The sequence below is a fragment of the Saccopteryx bilineata genome, chromosome 4 (assembly GCF_036850765.1).
Source record: "Saccopteryx bilineata isolate mSacBil1 chromosome 4, mSacBil1_pri_phased_curated, whole genome shotgun sequence".
In the NCBI taxonomy this organism is placed as follows: Eukaryota; Metazoa; Chordata; class Mammalia; order Chiroptera; family Emballonuridae; genus Saccopteryx; species Saccopteryx bilineata.
Genome location: NC_089493.1, coordinates 127,699,151 through 127,722,590, shown reverse-complemented (window position 1 = coordinate 127,722,590; position 23,440 = coordinate 127,699,151). Strand labels below are relative to the sequence as shown.

The following is a 23,440-nucleotide window of genomic DNA, read 5'->3' as shown; positions in this document are numbered from 1 at the left end:
TTTTTTTTTTTTTTTTTTTTTTTTTTTGTATTTTTTCAAAGCTGGAATCGGGAAGGCAGTCAGACAGACTCCCGCATGCACCGGACCGGGATCCACCCGGCATGCCCACCAGGGGGCGATGCTCTGCCCATCCGGGGCATCTCTCTGTTGTGACCAGAGCCACTCTAGCGCCTGAGGCAAAGGCCATGGAGCCATCCCCAGTGCCCAGGCCATCTTTGTTTTAATGGAGCCTCAGCTGTGGGAGGGGAAGAGAGACAGAGAGGAAGGAGAGGGGGAGGGGTGGAGAAGCAGATGGGCGCTTCTCCTGTGTGCCCTGGCCGGGAATCGAACCCGAAACTTCCGCATGCCAGGCCGACACTCTACCACTGAGCCAACCGGCCAGGGCCAATATCACTTTTAATTTACATTTTGCTGTAATATTTTTGTTGACTTCAGTTGCTACTGTTGCTCTTGAGAAGTTTCTTAGAGTAGTGGTCACAGGTTAGCAATTTTACTTGAAAAGGGGAATGTTTTATAAAATATATAATGTATGAATTATTTATCTTTATTGTATTACTCCTGTGTCCAAACATCACTGGCCCATCAAGAGAATACTTTCACCATCAGCAAGAATAATAAATTTCATCAGTTCTTACATTTTGCCAACTTTCAGTCATAAAAAGCAGCTTTACATATAGTTGGTATGAATGTGTATTTGTGGAAAAGAAAGGCAAACATTTTGTGTGTGTGTGTGTGACAGTGAGAGAGACAGAGACAGATAGGGACAGACAGCCAGGAAAGGGGAGAGATGAGAACCATCAATTAATTCTTCCTTGTGACTCCTTAGTTGTTTATTAATTGCTTTTTCATATGTGCCTTGATGGGGGGAGGACTGCTGCAGCAGAATGAGTGTCCCCTTGCTCAAGCATGCGACCTTGGGCTTCAAGCCAGCGACCATGAGGTCATGTCTATGATCTCATGCTCAAACCAGCGACCTCCCCGCTCAAACTGACGAGCCCGTACTCAAGCCAGTGACTTTAAGAGTTTCGAACCTGGGTCCTCTGCGTCCCAGTCCCACGCTCTATCCACTGCGCCACTGCCTGGTCAGGCGCGATCATATTTTAACTTTGATTTACAACTTTTAAGTATATAGACACACAGTTTGTTTCCATTTCTTCACTTGCCCTGGGTTCAGCAGATGTTAGGTGGTGGGCCTGACCCTAATCTCCTTGACTCTCAGACCCTCAGCTTTCTTGTTGGTAAAGGTAGATAACACTCCCTAGTTCACGGAATTAGGAAGAACCAGGTATCTAAGCAAATTTGGTTAATATATTACGTAAATTCCCTCACTCTCCTGAAGAGGAATCCGTGTTCAAGCAGAGTTTTTCCAGGTTTTGTTTATTGGTTTTTTCTTTAAAAAAGATGATCCCAGGCCCTGGCCGGTTGGTTCAGCGGTAGAGCGTCGGCCTGGCGTGCGGGGGACCCGGGTTCGATTCCCGGCCAGGGCACATAGGAGAAGCGCCCATTTGCTTCTCCACCCCCGCCCCCCCCCCCCTCCTTCCTCTCTGTCTCTCTCTTCCCCTCCCGCAGCCAAGGCTCCATTGGAGCAAAGATGGCCCGGGCGCTGGGAATGGCTCCTTGGCCTCTGCCCCAGGCGCTAGAGTGGCTCTGGTCGTGGCAGAGCGACGCCCCGGAGGGGCAGAGCATCGCCCCCTGGTGGGCAGAGCGTCGCCCCCTTGTGGGCGTGCCGGGTGGATCCCGGTCGGGCGCATGCGGGAGTCTGTCTCTCCCCGTTTCCAGCTTCAGAAAAAAATATATATATACAAAAAAAAAAAAATCCCACTCCTGACACCAAAAAAAAGAATATTTAAAAAGATGAGGGGGGAATGCAGGGAAGACAAACTTGTGCAAGGCTCGTGGGTAAGAAAATGGTTGAAGACAGCAAAGAGAGAGATGTGTGATGGACTGGGGTAGGATGCTTCCAGGAACTGAGCAGTGGGTATGGGGAGAAGGAACCCCCATGTACCCTGCTATGATTGGAGGTGTGTGTGCCTGTGTGTGAGGAAGAGGGTAACTCAGATCTCCGCAGACATCACCACGCATGACGAAGCTACTTACCCTCAAGAACAGGTACAAGGCGCACACGCGCAATTCACGGCCACGCCCGCTCCCACTCGGTACACACAGAGCAGCCGAAGGTCCGGTTGCCATGGCGAGCGGTAGCGCGTGAGTCCAGTCGCCCCTCCGCCCCTGGCAGAGCCCGGTCAACTCCAGCCCTGATTGGTCGCTGGTTTTCATTATGCAAATTAATTGCGTAGATCCGCGGCTGGCTGCCTGACGTCATCAAGCACGGGGTCTGGAGCTCAGGGCTCAGCTCCTGGAGAGCTCGTTCGGGAGTCCAGAAAGCGTCGCGCGGGGACCTCTAGCCGGACCCCAGCGTCCAGCCAGCTCAGTGCGGGCCTGCCCCGCCTCCGGCCCCGCCCCGATCTGGCCCGCCCCACCCTCTTTACGCCCCTCCACTAGGGACCCGCCCCCTAGGCAGCCCACCTCCCTCGCCGCCTGGGGCCCGCGCCCTCCCTCCTGGCCCTCGCCGCCAGTCCAGGGAGCGGACGGCGGGATAAGCAAGACCGGTGGGACCGGTGGGAGGGTGGACAAGCGGGGATATGGCCGCGGCGCCGGGCGGGTCAGCGCCGCCCGCCGGACCCGGGCCGCGACTGGGTTTCAGCACCGCGGACAGCGGAGTCGTCATGAGCGGGCTAAACCCAGGTCCTGCCGTGCCCATGAAGGACCACGACGCCATCAAGCTCTTCGTGGGGCAGATCCCGCGGGGCTTGGACGAGCAGGACCTCAAGCCGCTGTTCGAGGAGTTCGGCCGCATCTACGAGCTGACGGTGCTGAAGGACCGGCTCACCGGCCTCCACAAAGGTGCGCGGGGTCAGCCCAGCCCAGTCCTGCCCAGCCCTTACTATCCCTTACCAGCCCTGCTCAGCCTCAACCCGATTAGAGTTCAGCCCCGCCTAAACTCCAGCCCCAACCCTAGTCCTACTTAGAACAGTCCAATAACAGCCTCACTTTTCAGCCCAGTATCCCCAGACCACAGAGCCCCCAACCCAGAATTTTTTTAGACATTCTCCCTCTGATCATCACTCCGGTCCCCTGACATGTTCTGCACTCTAACCTCCAACTTCCTACCTTTCACTTCTTACATCCCAACAGTCCCCACCTTTCAGTTGGACTTTCCTCCATCCGTTCCATCAGACATCCCGAATCCTGGAATTTGGAAATTTATTTCACCTTCTAGCTGTCTAATACTCTCAAACTCCCAAATTCTGGACCCAATCATTCCTGAACATCCCCATTTGGTGCCACCCTATTCAGGCCTAACCATCCACACACATATCTTGGACTTGTACCCCTCATGTGGCCTTCAAGCCCAGGCATGCTCTACAGCCTTCTTTTGACTCTTAGATGGTCAACCCAAAATGCCACATGTCCAAACTCTCCCCTTCTTCAGAACCCAGGCCTAGTTAACTCACAAAATCCAATTGCCCTCCCAGAAGGTTCTCAGCTCCAATTCCACCCATATATATATATATATATATATATATATATATATATATATATATATTTTTTTTTTTTTTTTTTTTTTTTTTTTTTTTTTTTGTATTTTTCTGAAGTTGGAAACGGGGAAGCAGTCAGACTCCTGCATGCACCCGACTGGGATCCACCCAGCATGCCCACCAGGGGACAATGCTCTGCCCATCTGGGGTGCCTCTCCGTTGCAACCAGAGCCATTCTAGCGCCTGAGGCAGAGGCCATGGAGCCATCCTTGGCGTCCGGGCCATCTTTGTTCTAATGGAGCCTTGCTGCGGGAGGGGAAGAGAGAGACAGAGAGGAAGGAGAGGGGGAGGGGTGGAGAAGTAGATGGGCGCTTCTCCTGTGTGCCCTGGCCGGGAATTGAACCCGGGACTCCTGCACGCCAGGCCAACGCTCTACCACTGAGCAAACCGGCCAGGGCCTCCACCCTCATATTTAACAGTAAACCTTCTCTACGCCCTGCCAGAATAATGTCCACCTCTTCTGATTTGGGTCAGAACCCTGACCACAACTTGGAACTCCTGCCACCTTGTGCCCCTCATCTCAGCTGAATCCACTCTTCTCTCATTCTCTAATCTCCCCAATCCTGTGACTTATCTTTGCTCCTCCCCAATTCTCCTATAGCTTCCCATTTCCCTCCTTCCCAGGATAGTCCTGGACCAGAACCTGTGGACCAAAGCTTTAGGGTGGGTCAGGTTGAAGAGGCAGGAAGGGATATTCTTCCTGTCCTTGCTAGAGAGACAGAGATAACATAGTCCTATCCAGCCACACCCCTTTTCTTCCTGTAGAGAGAGGGAAGAGGCTTGTTTACGTGCAGAAAAGTCTATCCAGGCTAGCTGGAATGAGATAGCCAGGGTCATATGTCATACACGGGCGGGGGGAGGAAACATTTTGAGAAGAAGCACTGTTATCTCTCCTTACCTTCACCATACTACTGTTTCAGGATTTGATGGGGCGGGGAGCAGGTTGACCAACCATCCTCCATGGTCTTCCTAGGAGAGAAGTGGTGGGCCCTAGGTAACAGCTAAAAGTACTTTCTTAAGGGCTGAGGACTGAAATCAGGCTGCCACCTCTTTTCAACTGGGAGGCTTTGGGGAGGCCCACTGATAAAAGGGTTTCAGGAAAGTAAATGCCAATGGGAGATCTCAGACCAGCTATGTAGCAATGCATCTTCTACCCTTTGTACTAGGGTTATAGTAAATGGGGCATGAAAGGACAATACTATACCATCCAGACTCCTCCTAATGCAGTCCAGCTGCCTCATTGTCCATCCATCCACAGTAATTTAATTTCTAAACATTTATTCCAGTATGCAAATTCAAGCTAACCTTTTAGGGGATACTTTTAATTCTCACTCTTCTCACTCTTTACACCATTAGAGTTTCTGAACCATTTCCTCTTTGTTCCTCCCACTCTTCCTTCCTTCCTTCTTCCCTCCCTCCCTCCACTTAACTCTTAATTCTTCCTTGGGTTTTTTTTGCTTGTATTTTTTCCCCGAAGTTAGAAGTGGAGAGGCAGTCAGACAGACTCCTGCATGTGCCCAACTGGGATCCACCCAGCATGCCCACTAGGGGGCAATGCTCTGCCCATCTGGGGCATTGCGCCCTTGTGGCAGGAGCCATTCTAGCGCCTGAGGTGGAGGCTTGGAGCCATCCTCAGCGCCCAGGCCAACTTTGCTCCAATGGAGCCTTGGCTGCAGGAGGGGAAGAAAGAGATAGAGAGGAGGAGAGGTGGGAAGGGTGGAGAAGCAGATGGGTGCTTCTCCTGTGTGCTCTGATGAGGAATCAAACCCGGGACTTTCATACGCCAGGCCGACGATCTAACCACTGAGCCAACTGGTCAGGGCAACTGGGTTGTTGTTTCTCCCCCCCACACACACTCATCTGTCTTTCCATCCCTCCATTCTTCTATCCCCATCCTAGGTAGTCCACACAGGCTCTTTTAGGCAACAACTGTGTCACTGAGCCTTTCAGTCAAGGTCCCAGCCCTGCCCACTTCTGATGTCAACTGATATGGCATGTTGGCAGAAGATGGAGCAGAAATATAAGCAAAATTGGATGTTTGGTATTTAGCTCCAAACCAACCCACAACTCTCCAAGGCAGGGTTGCCTTGCAAGATGGTCGGGGAAGGTCTCCAAGTCAACATCTTCTCCACCATTCTCCCCAGCAACAGTGATGTCCAAAAAGCAGAGTGACTCATTTTCTTTTTGGTGGCTGGGTACAGAGGGAATCAGCCACAGCGCTTTGGAAAGAACCTCAATCTAAGTGTTAAGAGACTCCAAATACTATCCTGCCACTGACGCACTCTCTGAACCTCAGTTTCCTGATTGATCCAATGTGTTTGTCCCAAAAGTTCTCTAAGGTCCCTTTCACTCAGTAAATGGCAGATATTCACCCACCTTAAGGGGGCCACATAGAAGACATGGGAGATAATGTTCCCATTGGCCTTTCTAGTCTGCTAAAGTCTAAGTGGAAAACTATACCAACCTCCTTCCCAAATACATTTTCTCTTCTTTCAGTCTTTCTCCTTTCTACACTCAAAGGCTCTTTTTAGAAACAGATCTTATGTTACAACCATGCTAAGAACCCTTTAGTGTCTCTCCACTGCTCTTAGGAAAAAATTCAAAATCCAGACTGAGGTATACAGGCTGTAGATGACTTGATCCCTGCATATCTAACTGGCCACTCTGTTCTCATTTTCAATCTTTAACTTAACTTTGCATTCACTTCCCCAACACACTGAATTCTTGACTGAGTCTTCATATGTGCTATTTCCTTTGGTTCAATCCTAATTTCTTCTCTGCCCTGTATCTACTGGATCATTTAAGAAAGTCATATTTGGGGCACAGTAACCCTTTAAGAGGACCTATCTTGAAGCCTAGGGAGAGCTGACAGATCAAGCTCCCTGGATAGGCTTGGAGGTCACTGGAAGTTCCCACCTACAGGAAGCTCTTAAACTAGCCTCATCTTTCAAGCCTCAAATTAACCCCTTCCTCAGCTTCAAACTTGAAGGCAGGAAATGTTAAGAAGTTGTGGGGTCCTGGACTTGGCTCCTAACCCTCCTCTACCTTTTCTGCCTCCTTCCATCAAATCTGAGTTGGGAGGGAATTACATCAAATCTGAGTTGGGAGGGAATCAAGGCTGCTTCTGGGAGACTTTGTGAGTATGAATCCAAAAAGGAAGGGGAAGGCTGGGTTAAAGCAGAAGGCAAAGCAGCTTAGGGAGGTTTAACCCCCACAGGACTTATGGCTGGAGTGGTGAGGAGAGATGTGGGATTGTCTGAGCATGTGACTGGGTGTGAGTACACACGTTCCCTAGGCAGGAGGCCAAGAGCAAATGAGTCAGAGCCTGAAACATAGGCACATGAAGCCCCTCCAGTCAGAGAAGGTAAGGGGCAGAGAAGAAGCAATGTCCTTATTTAAAGGACAGTGGCCTTGATTTTGTCAACTTAATGGGATGTTCTGGGAAGAGTATTTGGGTGCTTCAGGAAACCCCCTGAGCCAGCCTCTTCCTCCCCAGGCTGTGCCTTCCTCACCTACTGCGCCCGAGACTCTGCTCTCAAGGCCCAGAGTGCACTGCACGAGCAGAAGACCCTGCCAGGGGTAAGTCCACCAGCGTCGGGGGGTGGGAGTCACCTCAGGCTGGGGATGTGCCCTGCATGCATGCCAAAGCAGTATGTAGGAGCTGGAATAGAACCGGAAACTAGCAGCAGAATCATCTTTAGGGAGAAGGGCTTACTTATGGGTTCTTTATTATAATTTTTCTGGCTCAAAGAAATGGGCTCAAGATCCTTAGGCCAAGTGTCCCACCTCATCTTTTAGAAGGGGCATCAGAGTTGTGGGCTATACAATTTGTTCACCTTGGCAAACATCATGGCTTGAGATATCATTTGTCCCTGGTGTGAGTGTGTATGCAGATACATAGGTTAGAGGTTCTGCTGGGCTGGGAGCCCATGTTCTCCTGAGCTAAGATCCTCGATGGCATGTACCTCTGGTCGTCTTCCTGTAATGTTTTTCCAGGGTGCCTTGACTCACCAAGATCACCTTCTCTCTACTCCTCAAACACTTGGCTAAAGTTAAGAGAGACCTGATTTGACAGGAAGCCAGACAATTATGTGTCTGTCAGTGGCACCTGACATGACCTTAGCTAATCACTGGACAAAAGGCAAAGTAAGATCTATTGACCCCACTTGTGGCAGGAAGCAAGTGGTGATTATTCAGAACTAGGGTAGGTTCACTAAGAGCCAGTCGTCATACTACCCACCCCTCTTGTCCAAGGAGTGATGTTTCTGGAACAAAAGTGCTATGAAATGCCCTGGGCAGGCCAAACCTAGGACTGTATCCAGTTCTAGGCCTCAGGTTTAAGAGAGTCATTAGCCTACCATAGAGGGACCATAATGGAACAGGAAATATATATGGAATGATAGTTTGAAAAAATTGGAGATATTTAGCTGGAGAAGATAGGGTTTAGTGGGGGCTTTAATACAGAGGTGTCATAACATAATAATTGAAAGTATTACTTTCCCAGTCTCAAAGACCTGGATTTGAATCCCAGCTCTGCCATTTGCCAATTTTTGTGTCTCTGGATACATTACTTAGCTTCTTGACTTAAATTTTAAATTTTCTCATCTAGAAGAAGAGGGTTATACTAACACTAAGCTCACTGGGCTATCATGAGGATTAACGGAGGCTTAGCAATTGTCTGTCACAGAGTGAGATCTCAATAAATATTACTGTTCAGGGTGTGGTGTCCACTTTTAGATTCTGAAGAGAGATTTGGTTTTCTACGGGTGGTCCCAGAGGACAGGATCAGGATCTGTGGGTATAAACAACAGACACGTTAACTTCAGCTCAGTACAAAGAAGTCATCCCTTTGAATCGCAGATGTCCAGACACAGGACAAGCTTTGCTTAGAGTTGATCAAGCTGTTGCTAGTATGGTAGGGTGTCAGATCCCAGAACCCACCCTAGTAATTGAAATAATTTGAGCCTCACTCTTTTTTTTTCTTTTCTTTTTTTGTGACAGAGACAGACAGAGAGAGACAGAGAGAGGGACAGATAGGTACAGCCAGATAGGAAGGGAGAGTGATGAGAAACATCAATCCCTTGTTGCAGCACCTTAGTTGTTCATTGATTGCTTTCTCATATGTGCCTTGACCAGGGGGCTACAGCAGACCAAGTGACCCCTTGCTCAAGCCAGAGACCTTGGGCTCAAGCTGATGAGCCTTGCTCAAACCAGATGAGCCTGTGCTCTAGCTGGTGACCTCATGGTTTCAAAGCTGGGCCCTCTACATCCCAGTCTAATACTCTATCCACTGCACCACCGCCTGGTCAGGTTGAGCCTCACTCTTGAAGATCCAATGTCAAGTAATGCCAACTTGTCACCCTCACCAGTCCTCTGTGTGCAGGCTGTGGAGTCAGACAGAACTCTGAGTGGGTCCAGGTCCCAGCATTATCTCTGTGACATGAAGCAAGTCTTTATCTTTCTAAGCCTAAACTTTCTCATCTGTACAACTGAACTCTTAGGACTATTATAATAATGGATTGAACTAAGTCATGTAAAGCACTCAACACAGTGCTTGGTAGACAATAAGTGCTCACTAGTTAGTGTGGTGGTGGTGGTAGTAATAGCAGCAGTATTAGTAGTGGGAGGAGTAGAAGTCATTGTTCAAACAATCCTGGGAGTATATGACTTCTGCTGCTCAAATGAGACTTGGCACTGAAACAAACTGTAGCATCTCATGTGGGAAATAGCAGGGTGAAGGTGCAGAGACAAAAAGAACAGGATGGCCTGACCAGGCGATGGCGCAGTGGATAGAGCCTCAGACTGAGATGCGGAGGACCCAGGTTCGAGACCCCGAGGTCACCAGCTTGAGCGTGGGCTCATCTGGTTTGAACAAAAGCTCACCAGCTTGGACCCAAGGTCACTGGCTCAAGCAAGGGGTTACTCGGTCTGCTGAAGGCCCATGGTCAAGGCACATGAGAAAGCAATCAATGAACAGCTAAAGTGTTACAATGTGCAACAAAAAACTAATGATTGATGCTTCTCATCTCTCCATCCTGTCTGTCTGTCCCTGTCTATCCCTTTCTCTGACTCTCTCTCTCTGTCTCTGTAATAATAATAAAAAAAAAAGAACAGGATGGATGTAAAATGAGGTTAAAAGTGTCAGGGGAGGGCCCCTGTGAGCATGGGCCAGGCTGGCAGGGAGCAGTGGTTGAAGTGAATCTTTAGATGCCAGGCTGAGGAGTTTGGACTTTATCCCGAAAGCAAATGAAAGATTCTGAAAAAATAATTAAGATGAACTTAGGAAGAACAAAATACCTCCTCAACTAGCCAGCCAGATGGCTCCACAAAATAAGGATTCTATGAGGTGGAGGGCACTGAAATAAGGGGTTTTAAGCACTAGACTACTGGGAGAAAAGAGAAATAATAATAAGCAACTTTTATTGATTCTAAAACTTTACATGTTCAAAATCATTTAATCCTCTAGGAAAGTTTTATTATAGGCATTCCCATTTTACAGATAAAGAAACTGAGTCATAGAAAACTAGTGACTTGGCCCTGGCTAGTAGCTCAATGGATAGAGTGTCGGCTGGTGTATGAATGTCCTGGGTTTGATTCCCGGTCAGAGCACACAAGAGAAGCGACTATCTGCTTCTCCCCCTTTTCTCTACCCCTCCTCTCTCGCTTCCTCTCCTGAAAGTAGTGGCTCATTTGGTTTGAGAGTTGACCCCGGGTGCTAAAGATAGCTTGGTTGGAGTCCATCAGCCTCAGACACTAAAAATAGCTCAATATTTGAGCATGGGCCATAGATGGGGTTGCCAGGTGCATCCCTGTTGGGGTGCATGCGGGAGTCTGTTTCACTATCTTCTCTCCTTTCACCTGAAAAAAAAAAGGAAAAAAAAAGTAAACAAGAGATTTGCCCAAGATGATGTAGCTTCTTCTGGGAAGGTCTGGGCACTCAGGTCAGGTAGTCTGGTTTCGGAACTCATTCCCCACCCCTGCTCCAACCTGCTGGCAGACAGGGCTCTAAGGTTCTGGAGGGGTTGGTGACCAGATACAGCTCGAGCCTCACACCCTTTCATTTGCAGTCTTTCAACACAGCCTGGCTTCCTCCAGTACTACCAGGATTGGCTTTATTCACCCCTTCCCAGTTTAACACAGTGGAAATTAATATTTAACTCTTCTAAATGAAAATCAGTGACTGCTGGCCAGCCCCAACAGTGTCTGTGCCATCAGTCTTTCCTTCGGGCCCACCAGGGGCAGCAGCAGCTTTAGTTACCTGGCCTCATGCTCGCCAGCATGGAGGGAGCAGGATGCCCAACTCTCTGCAAACAGTGGGTCTCGGGCACAACTGCCGCCTGCTGGACAAGCAAGAATACGATTGGTCTGGTCTCCTGAAGACAGGCTGGAGGTCACTGTTCGGTTAACTCCAAAGAGAAAGCCTACAGCCCTTTAGGATGTTTCATGATGAATGCTGGACTGGAACCTCCCTTTGATTCCCCTCCACCTGCACCCTGCTAATTTTTGTCACCCATCAGAGCTTGGCTTCCCACTCAAGACCCCCTGCAGACTTCAGTGGTCTGCCCTATCTTCTGCAGCTTCTTCCCATGAAGCTAGGGCTACTTCTTTCAGCTTCACTTTAGGCTCTGGAACCCACCTGAAGAAGGTCAAGCTCAGCCTCAGCCTCACTTTCAGAAGCTTCCCTCTTTAAAAAAAAAAAAAAAAAAAAAAAAAAAATATATATATATATATATATATATATATATATATTATTGATTTTTTTTAGAGAGAGAGAAACATCAATGTGTTCCTGTTATGTGCTCAGACCAGGGATCGAACCTGCAAGTTTGCATATTGGGATAATGCTCTAACCAACTCAGCTATCTGGCCAGGGCCAGATCTCTCCCTGCTTATGACCTCCTTTCCCTTGGGCATAGATCCCTTCAAATACTGTGAAGGAGACCGACATAATAGTACATTTGCTTTTGCAGGTTGTGCCCTGCACAAAACAGAGTGAGTGGAAAGGGCAACTAGGGGCTGAAATCCAGCCATGCTCTATTGACCATGCCATGTGTGTTAGCATAGGAAGGTATCAGCCCAGAAGACACAAAGAGGCATTTTTTTTTTACATTTTATTTATTCATTTTTTTTAGAGAGAGAAGACACAGAGAGAGAAAGAGACAGAGAGAGGAAAGAGATAGAAAGAACAGAGGGAGGAGCAGGAAGCATCAACTCCCATATGTGCCTTGACCAGGCAAGCCTGGGGTTTCAAACTGGCGACCTCAGCATTCCAGGTCAACGCTTTTACCCACTGCACCACCACAGGTCAGGCATAAAGAGGCATTTTTGTGCTAGCAGCCACCAAGTGAGTCAGAGCCTGTGCCTTCAAGGAGCTTCCAGCCCGGAAATAACTCATCACATCTTCATAGGGTTTACATCTGAGCATGTAAAAGAAGTGTCAGGAGTGAAGAGGAAGGAGAAGCCTCACAGGAGGGATGCTATCAGAGCTGAATCATGGTCATATGTCATCATGTTTGAGGGTCTAGAAACCTAAAAAATGAAGGCCACTTCTGGGGACAGTGTGAGAAATAGCAGGGCAGGTGTCCAGCAGAGATGGCTAACACTCCATGTGGACAGGGGATTGTGTATGTTGGGTAACAGGGGAGGCAGGACTCACAAGATCTGATTGCCAGTCTTGGGATTGGGATCTTGAGCTTTGCTAAGAGGCTTGCAGGGGGGAAGCACTGGCAGATTTTAAGCATAGAAGAGTAGGAGACTGGTTTCAAAAGATGACTCAGACTACAGTGTGAAGGCTGGGCTGGAGAGGAAGCCACCCTGGAGGTAGGGTGACCCTTGAGAACACTGTTGCTTAAGTGCAGATGAATGGTGATGCTGACATGGAGCTGGGGACAGGGAAAGAGTGGAGAGAGGAAGGCAGACATGAGGTTATCCACGTAAAGTCCAGAACCAATGGGAATTGGTAGTAGATTGAATCAGAGGAGGGGGATGATGTAGTACAAAGTGCCAAACACAGTGAAATTTGCTTTTCCTCTGCTTCACTCTTCCCTGCACTCATGACACCTCTCTTAGACTTACCAGTGGTTCCTTCTTTGGGAAGGTTCTCATAAACTCTCTTCCCATGGTGGGGGGAGGGGTTGAGGGCATGCATGGTGAATGGAGGGGGACTATAAATCAGGCTGGAAGAGTCTGAAGAGGGCAATGCTGAGCCTAAAGGCCGGAATTTAGGCAAGTCAAGGAGAGAGAAGGGGTGATGGGGGTAGGGCACTGCCTTCTCGCTGCTGATGGGGACAGAAGGTCCAGGGCCTGGTGTCTATCTGTGCTGCCTCCAACCTTCCCCACGACACTACCTGGATTGGCTTGTTCTCTTCTTCTGACATTCTCTCTCTTGACTTCCCCTCCAGGGCTGGGCTCTGACAGAGACATCAGCCTGGACTTCACCTAGGAAACTTTCAAGGAAATAGGTGCTCAACCAAGGGCAAGAGCTCACCTAAGGTCCCATGACAAGTTCTTGGCCAAGGAGGCAATGCCTTCTTTTCTCCAAAGGAGAAGCATGGTCACCTTGCCCTACTCCTTGTATGTCCCCTGGCTGTGTGGCAGGAGCAAGATGGGGTAGGGTTGCCCAGACAGTTCATGTGAGCATCTCTTCTCCTCCAGCCACACTGAGTATCCTAAATTGCAGGTGTTCTCCCTAACCACCTCCCAGTGAAAACTGCAGACCCGGAGCCCAATCTGTCCTCATTCTCTTGGGCTCCTGCACTGCAGACTTCCCTGTACCTCCAAACTCCCAAACAGCCAACTTCCCCAACTCCTAAGTCATAAATCTGAGAGTCAATTGTTCCTCCTCTCCCTCAGTCCCTACATCCTCTAGAACTTTAGTCCAACCAGTTCTTCCCAAACATTTCTTGAAGCTGTCCATTTTGTCCTTCTCTACTCCAGATCACCCTTGCCCCTTATCTGCATCACTGATGTTTCTACCTATAATCTTTCCTTTCTAGGCTTTTTCTCTGCATGGTGACAGCTCATGGGATCTTTTATAAGACCATTCCCCTATTTAAGATCCTTTCCTGGACCCTGGACCCCTATTGCCTTTAAATACAGCAGAGTCAGAATCTCTTGTGGTTTTTACAGCCTGCCCTGGTCTGGCCCCTGCTTACCTTTGTTTCACATCCTTCCATTAAAAAAAAAAAATATGTTTCACATCCTTCCATTAAAAGCCCATATTACATCTGGTGTGCCTACTAAGATCTAGCCCAGGGGTCCCCAAACTTTTTACACAGGGGGCCAGTTCACTGTCCCTCAGACCGTTGGAGGGCCGGACTATAAAAAAAAACTATGAACAAATCCCTATGCACACTGCACATATATTATTTTAAAGTGAAAAAACAAACAGGAACAAATCCAGTATTTAAAATAAAGAACAAGTAAATTTAAATCAACAAACTGACCAGTATTTCAATGGGAACTATGTTCCTCTCACTGACCACCAATGAAAGAGGTGCCCCTTCCGGAAGTGCGGCGGGGGCCGGATAAATGGCCTCAGGGGCCGCATGTGGCCCGCGGGCCATAGTTTGGGGACCCCTGATCTAGCCATTGTCATTGTCACCATAATCCTGTCAAGTAGGGTCATGATTCTCCTTTTTACTAATGTGGACACTGAGGCTCAGAGACCTTAGAGAAGTTGCCAGTGATGGAGACAGGATTTAAATCCATGTCTATCAGACTTGAAAGTAATTTGTTTTATGCTGGCTACCCCCATGCCCAGTGCCCACCAGAACCCTTGCTCCTCATTCAGACTGGCAGCTCCCTCTCCATATCCAAGGTGTCTAGGCTGCTCAGCTTCCAGCCCTGCCTCTCCTGTAGCTCCATGTGGCCTGAAGACTCCAGTCCTGCACATGAGCCCCCAGGTCAATCTACCTCCTCCATGAAGCTTTCCCTGAGTGACTGCAGCTTGAGTCAGCTCCTCCCAGAGCCCCTTACCTTGCACTCCTCCTAAGGCCCTAGTCCCCGCTGTGCCACGTTACTTGTGTTCATGTCTTAAGAACAGAATTAAGAAGCACAATGCAAAAATCAGTGTCAGAACTGGGGGCAGATTCCAGCTCAACTCCTCACCCGCCATGTGATCTTGGACAAGTGCTTATCCTCTCTCAGCCTCAGTTTTTCATTCATAATACAGGGACAGTGATATTACCTTGCAGAGCAGTTGGAAGGAATTCAGACAATGTTTGTAAAGTGCTATGTAAAATACTAGGCTCCCAGCAAATGGTGGCATTATTTCCCCCTCTGTGAGACTTTGAGGACAAAGTTCCCATGGTCATCGCTGCCTCCCCTAAAGGGGCCAGTCTGGGGATGTTCACAGAGTTCAGAATACTACTGGCAGCATACCCTAGTGGTGGAAAGCTTAGGTGCCCAGCCTTTGGCTACTGAGCTCTGCCAGGTTCATGTAGGACATGTGCATACTACCAAATGCCCACTCTCCATGAAAGAGTGGGGGCCTGGGGGAGGAGGACAGGGGTGTTCCCCAGAGCACCAACAGGTTCTGCCTCCCCAGAAGCCCAGCCAGGGAGGCAGCTGCAGTGGAAACCCTTGCTGTCACATGTGCCCCCGCTCCAGACTCCAGAGAGAAATTCTCAGGATCTATTTAAGAACTAATAAAATAATGATGATCTTGCTCACTTTCGTTGTCCCCAACCCCAGGCCTCTACTCCTCTATCCTCCTACCCCACCACTCACCTCTTTGCCTCTCCTTCCTGACCCCTTACTCTCTTGTTTTCTTCCCATCTCTACCAGGTTGCTCTGTCTCCTTGTCCCTCTCTAGTCTGTCTCTGACTCTCTCCTTACTTCTGTCTTCTCATGTCTCCTCATCTCTCCCTGTGTCTCCACTCTCCATAGCTCTATTTCTTGGTTTCTCCTTCACAATCACAGGTGGCCCTGCCCAGGGACGGGTCCTTCCTCCTGGTCCCTGGCCCAGGCCAGTCCAGACTTGTCCAGCTCGCCCTGATCTGCTTGGATTGATCTTTCATCCTCTCTAGACTGCAGCCTGAGTCCTTCCGTTGTCTTGGCCCCCACCCACACAGCCTGGGACACTGCAGGTGCTCCACCAGCAGCGGGTGGGTGTGTCAGAGCGGATAAGAACTTGGGTGGGAGGGGAACTGCACTGGTTCCGGCTTGGCATGTTTTCCTTTCCTTATTATTATTTTTTTTAATAAGCTTTCCCTACTCCCCACCCCCGAATTTGATCCAAAGGAAATTGCTCAACTGTGACTGCCAGGGCGTCACCATGGTTACCGGGTAGCACTTGTGGCTATGGTAACAGGGAGCTGCCTGTTGTCTCGGCAACAAGCACATTGGTAGAGGATGAAGTGGCCCCTGATTGGTGCAGAAACAGTGCATTTCCTGAGGGGAGGGGGTCAGATCATCACTTATCTGGCCAGATGAGCCTCAGCACCCCTTCTCCGTGACTGAGAAGGCCGCTGTTCTTTCCTCCTGGCACTCAGCTGCCTGCCCCCTACAATGATTCCTCCCATCCTACGCACTCAGCTCTTGGCAGTTTACAAAGACCTTTTGCGTCCCCGTTCTCTCATGTGATCCCCACAACACCCATGAGAGGAAGGTGAGAAGGGGATTCAATCATAGATTCTCTCAGGGTGGTTGGGGGATGGGAACGCGTGGGGTATACAGGGCAGAGCAGAAGTAGGTTTACAGTTGTAATGCAAATAAATACTACAATCATTAATAAATAATAATACAAGAATAAACTCTGTGTTTCACGTACTCACAACTGTAAACCGACCTTTGCTCCACCCTGTATACTTACGTCACCTAGGACATGTTTACAAATTATACAGTTCTAGGTGGTTCTCATCCACCCCTCATCAGGGCACCCTCGAATTGAAACGTAAAATTTTTTGGTGGGAGAGGGTTGGAGGGAGGAATCAAGCTGTTTCTGAGGTTTATAGCTTAGATGACTGGAAACATAAGATTTGGGCAAAAAGATGAACTCAAGTTTGGATGTGGCATGTGGAAGGTGCCAGTGGGATTTCTAGCGGGGGTGTCCATCCAGCAGCTGGGGACCTGGGTCTGAAGCTCAGTAGGGCGAGTGGACTGGAGACGCAAAGCTCTGAGTCATCATTGTGGAGACAGAGGCCGAGGCTGTGGGTGTGGACGAGGCTGTCCAGGAAGAATGAGAGGAGCAGAATGAGCAGGCCGGGCAGGGGGTGATGTCCTGGAGAATTTCAACATCCTTGGGGACGGGGGCCCCAGGAGGACTGAGGGGTAGAAACTATGGTGAGACAGAAGCTTGGAGAAGGCTTTCCCCATTTAACAAGTTGAATCAGAGAGGCAACTTACTGAAAGTCATGCAACCATTGAAGGGCAGAGTTGGGGATAGACAGCACTAAGTCTGATTCCCACATTGTTTAAACTGGCACACAGAATTATATTCTATTTGAGGCATAAACCACAGATCTGAAATATCAATTCTACTCTCCCACCCAAAGCCTTTCAAGAAGTCCAGGAACTAGATGGACAAGCTTCACATAGTCTCTGCCCAGAGCCTAAGGCAAGAGAATCTTCTCAGCCTTCACAGTCTGTCCTGTGCTTGCTACCACCCAACCCTTCAGGTTTTAAACACCTTCTAAAATTCCTAGGTTTAAGAAATGAAACTTGGAGAAAATCTATAATACCAGTATAAGAGAGGCAGAGCGCAGAGTTCAAAGGGTCAGGGCTTAGATCGTGCGGAGTTCAGGAATGGAGAAACTGGAAGCGTGGGGGCCAGGCAGTCATGCTGACTGGGTGTGTTGGTCTGATGTCTTTCAGATGAATCGTCCAATCCAAGTGAAACCGGCTGCCAGTGAGGGCCGAGGAGGTAACTTCCCTGCCTGACAAACGTCAGGGTATCACCCTTGTAGGGGATGGTGGGTTCACCCCTAGAGGCAATCCTACCTGTGGTTTATTACTAGAACCTCCTTGGGTCAGAGAGACAAGTGGGATCCTGATTTGCTCAGTACCAGAAACAGCAAAGCCATCCCAGCTCATATGAAGAAGGGATGAGGTCCCAAGATCCCCAGACCTAGAAGAGGCAGGAAGAGCCTAAACAGATGCTGGAGGTGGAGGAAGGGAACCTTTGTCACCTTGCCCCTGGAGAAAGTTCGCACCTGTTTTTTCAGGTTCTTCTTTGTTTGAAGAACAAAGTTAGAGTAGAGTTATTCTCCTTTTTCAGATTCTTCTAATTGCAGAGAACAGTCTACTCTAGGTTGGGGCCACTCACTCCTTCATTGCAATTGCCCGGCCACTCATGGTCAGAGATGAGGCTGGTGTAAGAGACTTCGCAGGCCATATTAAGGAGTTTGGCTCTATGTTGAAGACCCAGGGATGACTTTGAAAGTTTTTAGCTGCACTGTTTCCTGGTGCAGTGCTCCTTCACCAGGGAGCACTGAGGAGGGGCTGAGGGCCTGCACCAACTTCAGGCCTGGAAAAGTGATGCTGGCACCTGGTATCAGTTCTTCGTATCTTTCTTGCCCTTGGGTCTAATGTCTTCCTGTAGCCCTCCCTAATGTCTGCTGGCTCTCTCCCTTAGATAAGACTCTGCCATGGCTTCATTAGGAGAAAGCTTTCCAAGGTCAGGAAGAGAATGGAACCCAGTTAACAGACATTGAGTGACTCCTACTGCTTCTGTACATTCACCCAGACTTCATGCTCAGTAAAAGGGGGGATGGTGGCTCCATGGTTCCATTGTAGACTTAGTTCTTTCAGGAAATTCTTCTTTCATCCTTTTAGATTCTCTGACCTCTGTCTCCAACTCTCTGTTTCTGGTCAAGATGTTATCACCCCCTTTTTTGCCTTGAAGGGATATTTCCAAGCTTCCTCCTCCCTCCCCTTCACCCCTCAACATATATTCTCCTTTCCCATCTCATTCTCTTCAGACAGGTCTTTGAGAAGTACCAGGCTGCACACCAAACCTCTGGTTCACTTGTCCCGAGAATTTCGGCTTGAAACTCTGACAGGCATCAAGGCCATTATTGGCTCACAAACACTAGACAGTCCCACAGCTGAGAGGCCAGCTGTGAGTACCTAAGCGGACAGGTTGGGGTGCAGTTTATTTAACCACTCAACCAATGTCTTCTGAGCAACTTACTCTGCATCATAAATGCAGATGTGGGCAGGAGGACCTGGCCCTTGGCCTCACGGTGCTCTGGAGCGATAAGAGGATATAGACAAGTAACCATGGGTTACAGTTCAGTGTGATCAGTGCTTTTCAAGTTCTGGGGGCACTGTGGACACACAAACAAAGGGTCCCTAGCTTCGTCTGGGAGGCCAAGGTAGACTCCCAGGGTAGAAATCTTTAAGCTGATTCTCAAGGATGGACAAGAAGTGGTCAGTAGGAAAAAGAGGAGGGAGAGAAAGTGTTTGAGGCAAAGGGAATACCATGCACTGAACTCAGGAGAATGTGACACACCTGGAGTCTGGTTCAGGAACTAAGTCCACAGTGCTGGGAGCTCTCCTCTTCTTGGAAGGCTAACACAATTTGTTGGGGTGAGGGCACCCACACAAAGGAGGTCTCATGCCAGTAATGCTTCTGCTTGGTCTGGCCCATGTGTCCTGGTCACCTGGACCCCAACCAGTGTCATCAGCCTGGGTTTTATCACTTTTTCTTTCTGGATAAGCCTTTCAGGTGTCACACCACTGATAAATTCTGTATGTGTGGCCTCCCACCCCAATACCTGTTTATATTCGGAGCAGCTCAAGAGAGCAGAAAAAGCAAATCCAGCTTAAAAGAGGTCTGATAGGCAGTAGAATTCATCATTTTAGTACCACTTGTTACACAGATATTTACTGACAAGTGGTGGGTCTTAAGGAGCATGTACTCCCAATGCTTCCTTGGACAACCCTTCTTGCACATTGGGACTTGCCAGATCTCTCAGTTCCTCCGTGCTCCCACTCTGAGTCTCATATTTGAGAGAGAGAGGCATATGTGCTAAGTCTTGGGCCTTTACAATTTATACTTATTTTACTACCAATTTATCTGTGTTAGATAATCTTGTTACTAATCAAAATGTGTTTCTTTTCTTCAATGTTATCATATTTCTCTTCTGAAGTGAGTTCAGCTCTCTGCTGAATTTAAACAACTAATGCTTTTAAAAAATCCAACATTTAAAAAAATGTATGTATTGATTTTAGAGAGAGAGGAAGGGAGAGACAGGAACATTGGTCTGTTCCTGTATGTGCCCTGACTGGGGATCAAACCGGCAACATCTGTGCTTCGGAGTGATGCTCTAACCAACCACACTATCCAGCCAGGGCAGAAACCCAACTTTAAAATGGTATTGAATTTTGCTTTTGCTTTTTTTTTTTTTTTCCTGAAGTTGGAAACGGGGAGGCAGTCAGAAAGACTCCCGCATGTGCCCGAACAGGATCCACCTGGCACGCCCACCAGGGGGCAATGCTCTGCCCATCTGGGGCGCTGCTCTGTTGCAACCAGAGCCATTCTAGCGCCTGAGGCAGAGGTCATAGAGCCATCCTCAGCACCCGGGCCAACTTTGCTCCTGTGGAGCCTTGGCTGTGGGAGGGGAAGACAGAGACAGAGAGGAAGGAGAGGGGGAGGGGTGGAGAAGCAGATGGGTGCTTCTCCTGTGTGCCCTGGCCGGGAATCGAACCTGGGACTCCTGCATGCCAGGCCGACACTCTACCACTGAGCCAACCAACCAGGGCCTGCTTTTGAAATGTTAACACTTGACACAAATGTGGGACATCTTGTTCCATTCAAGTCTTATCTCTGTGATCCCAAACATTCCATAAATCTTCAGACTTAATGATTACAGCTGTTTTCATATATTTGAGCTTGAGCCTGCATATTTTTTGTTATTCATGAAATTAAATCTCTTAGTTTACAGTTGGTTAATAATGATTTCTATATCTGGTAAGAATACTGGTATCAAAGCAGACATAATCCAAGGGGTATCAAGGCAAATATAATCTTCCAAAACTGTGCTATTTTCTCCTAGAAGGGATTATTAGATTCTTTTTCCCATAAAATAGGAGTCACCAAATCCAATGTTAACGGGAGTCACGTAAGTAACCCTAAACGGGCAAGACTGTCAGGATTTAATTTAAAATTTCCATTTTAATTATATTAAATGTTGGCAACTAACTTGAGTTTTTAAGTGGACCAGCACTATGAGAATCTATTGAAAGCTATCAGTTTTCTTCTTTGGCCCAAAGACTTTCAATTTTTTTTTCCATCTGTCATATGAGAATATTCCATGTACACACATAAGCTTTTAAACAAAAATGGTTACTTTACATTTTGTCTCTTGACTTTGATGCCAGTGCAACAGGGTTATATTTCTCTTATTTTAAATGAATAGACATGAGGTCTGTGATTGAAATAACTTATGTCTTAAACACACGGTATATTGTATTACTTTCAGAATTTATTGGTAACATGTGCATTCAATGCTTACAGTGCAATAATAATAACACAACAGCATCTGCCTGACAGAAGGTGCATAGTTCCTCTTCTTCCATGGCTATCCCTTGCAGCCTTGGTGTCCCTTGGAGTGCCAGATGGTCATCCAGGTCCTCATAGACTATATATAGCAGTCTTTTAATGTATCCCGGTCAGTTCCTTTAAACTCTGTAATAATATTCACACTGTTCATATCCTGCATACTCCAAGCCTATATTTTACATCCTGAAGCATTGAGCAAAATATACTTTTAAAGTAAAAATGTATCTAATTTGCCTAAATAAAATTATTTCCTAATATACTAAAGGAACCCATTTCTACAATATACATACATAGTGCCAAAACTTTTCCCTTGTCATTTGGATTTATATGACTATAAACATTAAATGTTGGCCTGCATAAAAATTCAAGGTTCATATATTTCAAAATGTTAACCTCAAATTTATGAGGTCAGAACTAGAGATCCCCAATTCTCCCAGACAATGGGAACTGACTAGATCTATTTTCTTTTAAGTGAGAGGAGTGGAGATAGAGAGACAGACTCCCACATACTCCCTGACTAGAATCCACCTGGCAACCCCCATCTGGGACCATGCTTGCAACAGAGCTATTTTTAGCACCTGAGGTGGAAGCTCCACAGGGCCATCCTCAGTGCCCGGGGCTGGTGTGCTTGAACCAATCAAGCCATGGCTGCAAAAAAAAGAGAGAGAAAGAAGGGGGAAGGGGAGGGGGAAGAAGCAGGTGGTTGCTTCTCCTTGTGCTGTGACAAGGAATCAAGCCCAGGACTTCTACATGCTGGGCCAATGCTCTACCACTGAACCAACTGACCAGGGCTGAATAGGTCTATATTTTTTCTCTTCAGCATGGAGACTGGGGTTGATTCTTCCTAACTTACAGTATTTCTACTATGGAAGCAGTGAAAAATAAGTTAAATTATAAGTACCAATCTTATAGGAAAGCACTTTGTAGTCCCAAGGCAAAATCTTCAATATCATTGAACTCCTGCATATTCTTTCTTTTCTTTCAGGTTTCACAGCATAAAGTCAATAACTCATCAATCACAATGGTAATTGCTCTGCTTACTCCATTCCCCACCTTTGCTGTAATTTTTACTCAGCAAATATTTCTGTACCCAAGATTCCTTAGGTACAAAAATTGGTTAAGTAATTAATCCATACACTTCTTTCATTTAATTTTTTATGTTTTATTTTGTATTGATTTTAGAGTGAAAGGAAGGGAGGAGAGAGAGAGAAAGAGAAAGAGAGAGACAGGAACATCGATCTGTTTTGGTATGTGTTCTGAGCAGGGGTTGAACCAGCAACCTTTGCGCTTAAGGACAATTCTCTAACGAGCCAAGCCATCTAGCCAGGGCTCACTTTATTTGTTTATTTATTTATTTATTTATTTATATTTTTCTGAAGCAGGAAACGGGGAGAGACAGTCAGACAGACTCCCACATGCGCCCGACCCGGATCCACCCGGCACGCCCACCAGGGGCGAAGCTCTGCCCACCAGGGGGCAATGTTCTGCCCCTCTGGGGCGTCGCTCTGTTGCGACCAGAGCCACTCTAGCGCCTGGGGCAGAGGCCAAGGAGCCATCCTCAGCGCCCGGGCCATCTTTGCTCCAATGGAGCCTCGGCTGCGGGAGGGGAAGAGAGAGACAGAGAGGAAAGAGAGGGGGAGGGGTGGAGAAGCAGATGGGCGCTTTTCCTGTGTGCCCTGGCTGGGAATCGAACCCGGAACTTCTACACGCCAGGCCGACGCTCTACCACTGAGCCAACCGGCCAGGGCTTCACTTTATTATTTAACTACAATTTTAAATATTCTCTAAGGTGACATCTCTTTTTAATCTTAAAATTTGGTTTAACTCAAAATCCAATGATCTGTTTCCATATCAATTCTTTTATCCCTGTCCTATAACTGTTTAAGTAACTTGCCTGAATTTTCAAGGGCTTGTTTGAATATCAGCCTGGATTTTGAGTAATAAGCATATTATTAACATATTATCTAACTACGTGAGCCATCTTTTCCAAGGGTTTTGTAAGATTCTGTTTTATTCAGTGTTTAATAACAAAACTTTGAGTTCAAGTTAAATTTTGAGCTAGAATTTTTAGAATTTCTTAATAGTGGGACTTGTCCTCTGACCAAAATCAAATATGAACCTTAGCAACAACTATTTTCTCAGTCAGTTGACATTCATGTCAGTCTTTGATTCTTATACTTATTTAATTCTAAAAAGTATTCTTCTGCCTGACCTGTGGTGGCGTAGTGGGTCACGTGCTGACCTGGAACTCCAAAGTCTCAGGTGAATCCCTGGCTTGTCTGGTCAAGGCACAGAGGAGAAGCAACTACTATGAGTTGATCCTTACTGCTCCTCC

General features: G+C 47.7%; 1 protein-coding gene across 6 annotated transcripts in view; it reads left to right on the top strand.

Annotated features, from left to right (window-relative positions):
- The first annotated feature begins 2,539 nt into the window (after positions 1 to 2,539).
- CELF6 (CUGBP Elav-like family member 6) overlaps positions 2,540 to 23,440 on the top strand; it is a 32,974-nt gene continuing 12,073 nt past the window's right edge. For 2 of the 6 annotated variants that reach the window (XM_066278007.1, XM_066278008.1), the window contains exons 1-3: positions 2,540 to 2,904; positions 7,096 to 7,178; positions 17,415 to 17,463. In XM_066278007.1, the coding sequence (XP_066134104.1) occupies positions 2,643 to 2,904; positions 7,096 to 7,178; positions 17,415 to 17,463 (394 nt within the window). In that variant the 5' untranslated portion in view covers positions 2,540 to 2,642. Of the gene's footprint in view, positions 2,905 to 6,853; positions 6,964 to 7,095; positions 7,179 to 15,632; positions 15,689 to 16,089; positions 16,210 to 17,414; positions 17,464 to 23,440 lie in introns of those variants that run through there. The other 4 variants (XM_066278009.1, XM_066278011.1, XM_066278012.1 and 1 more) reach the window with 4 other exon arrangements.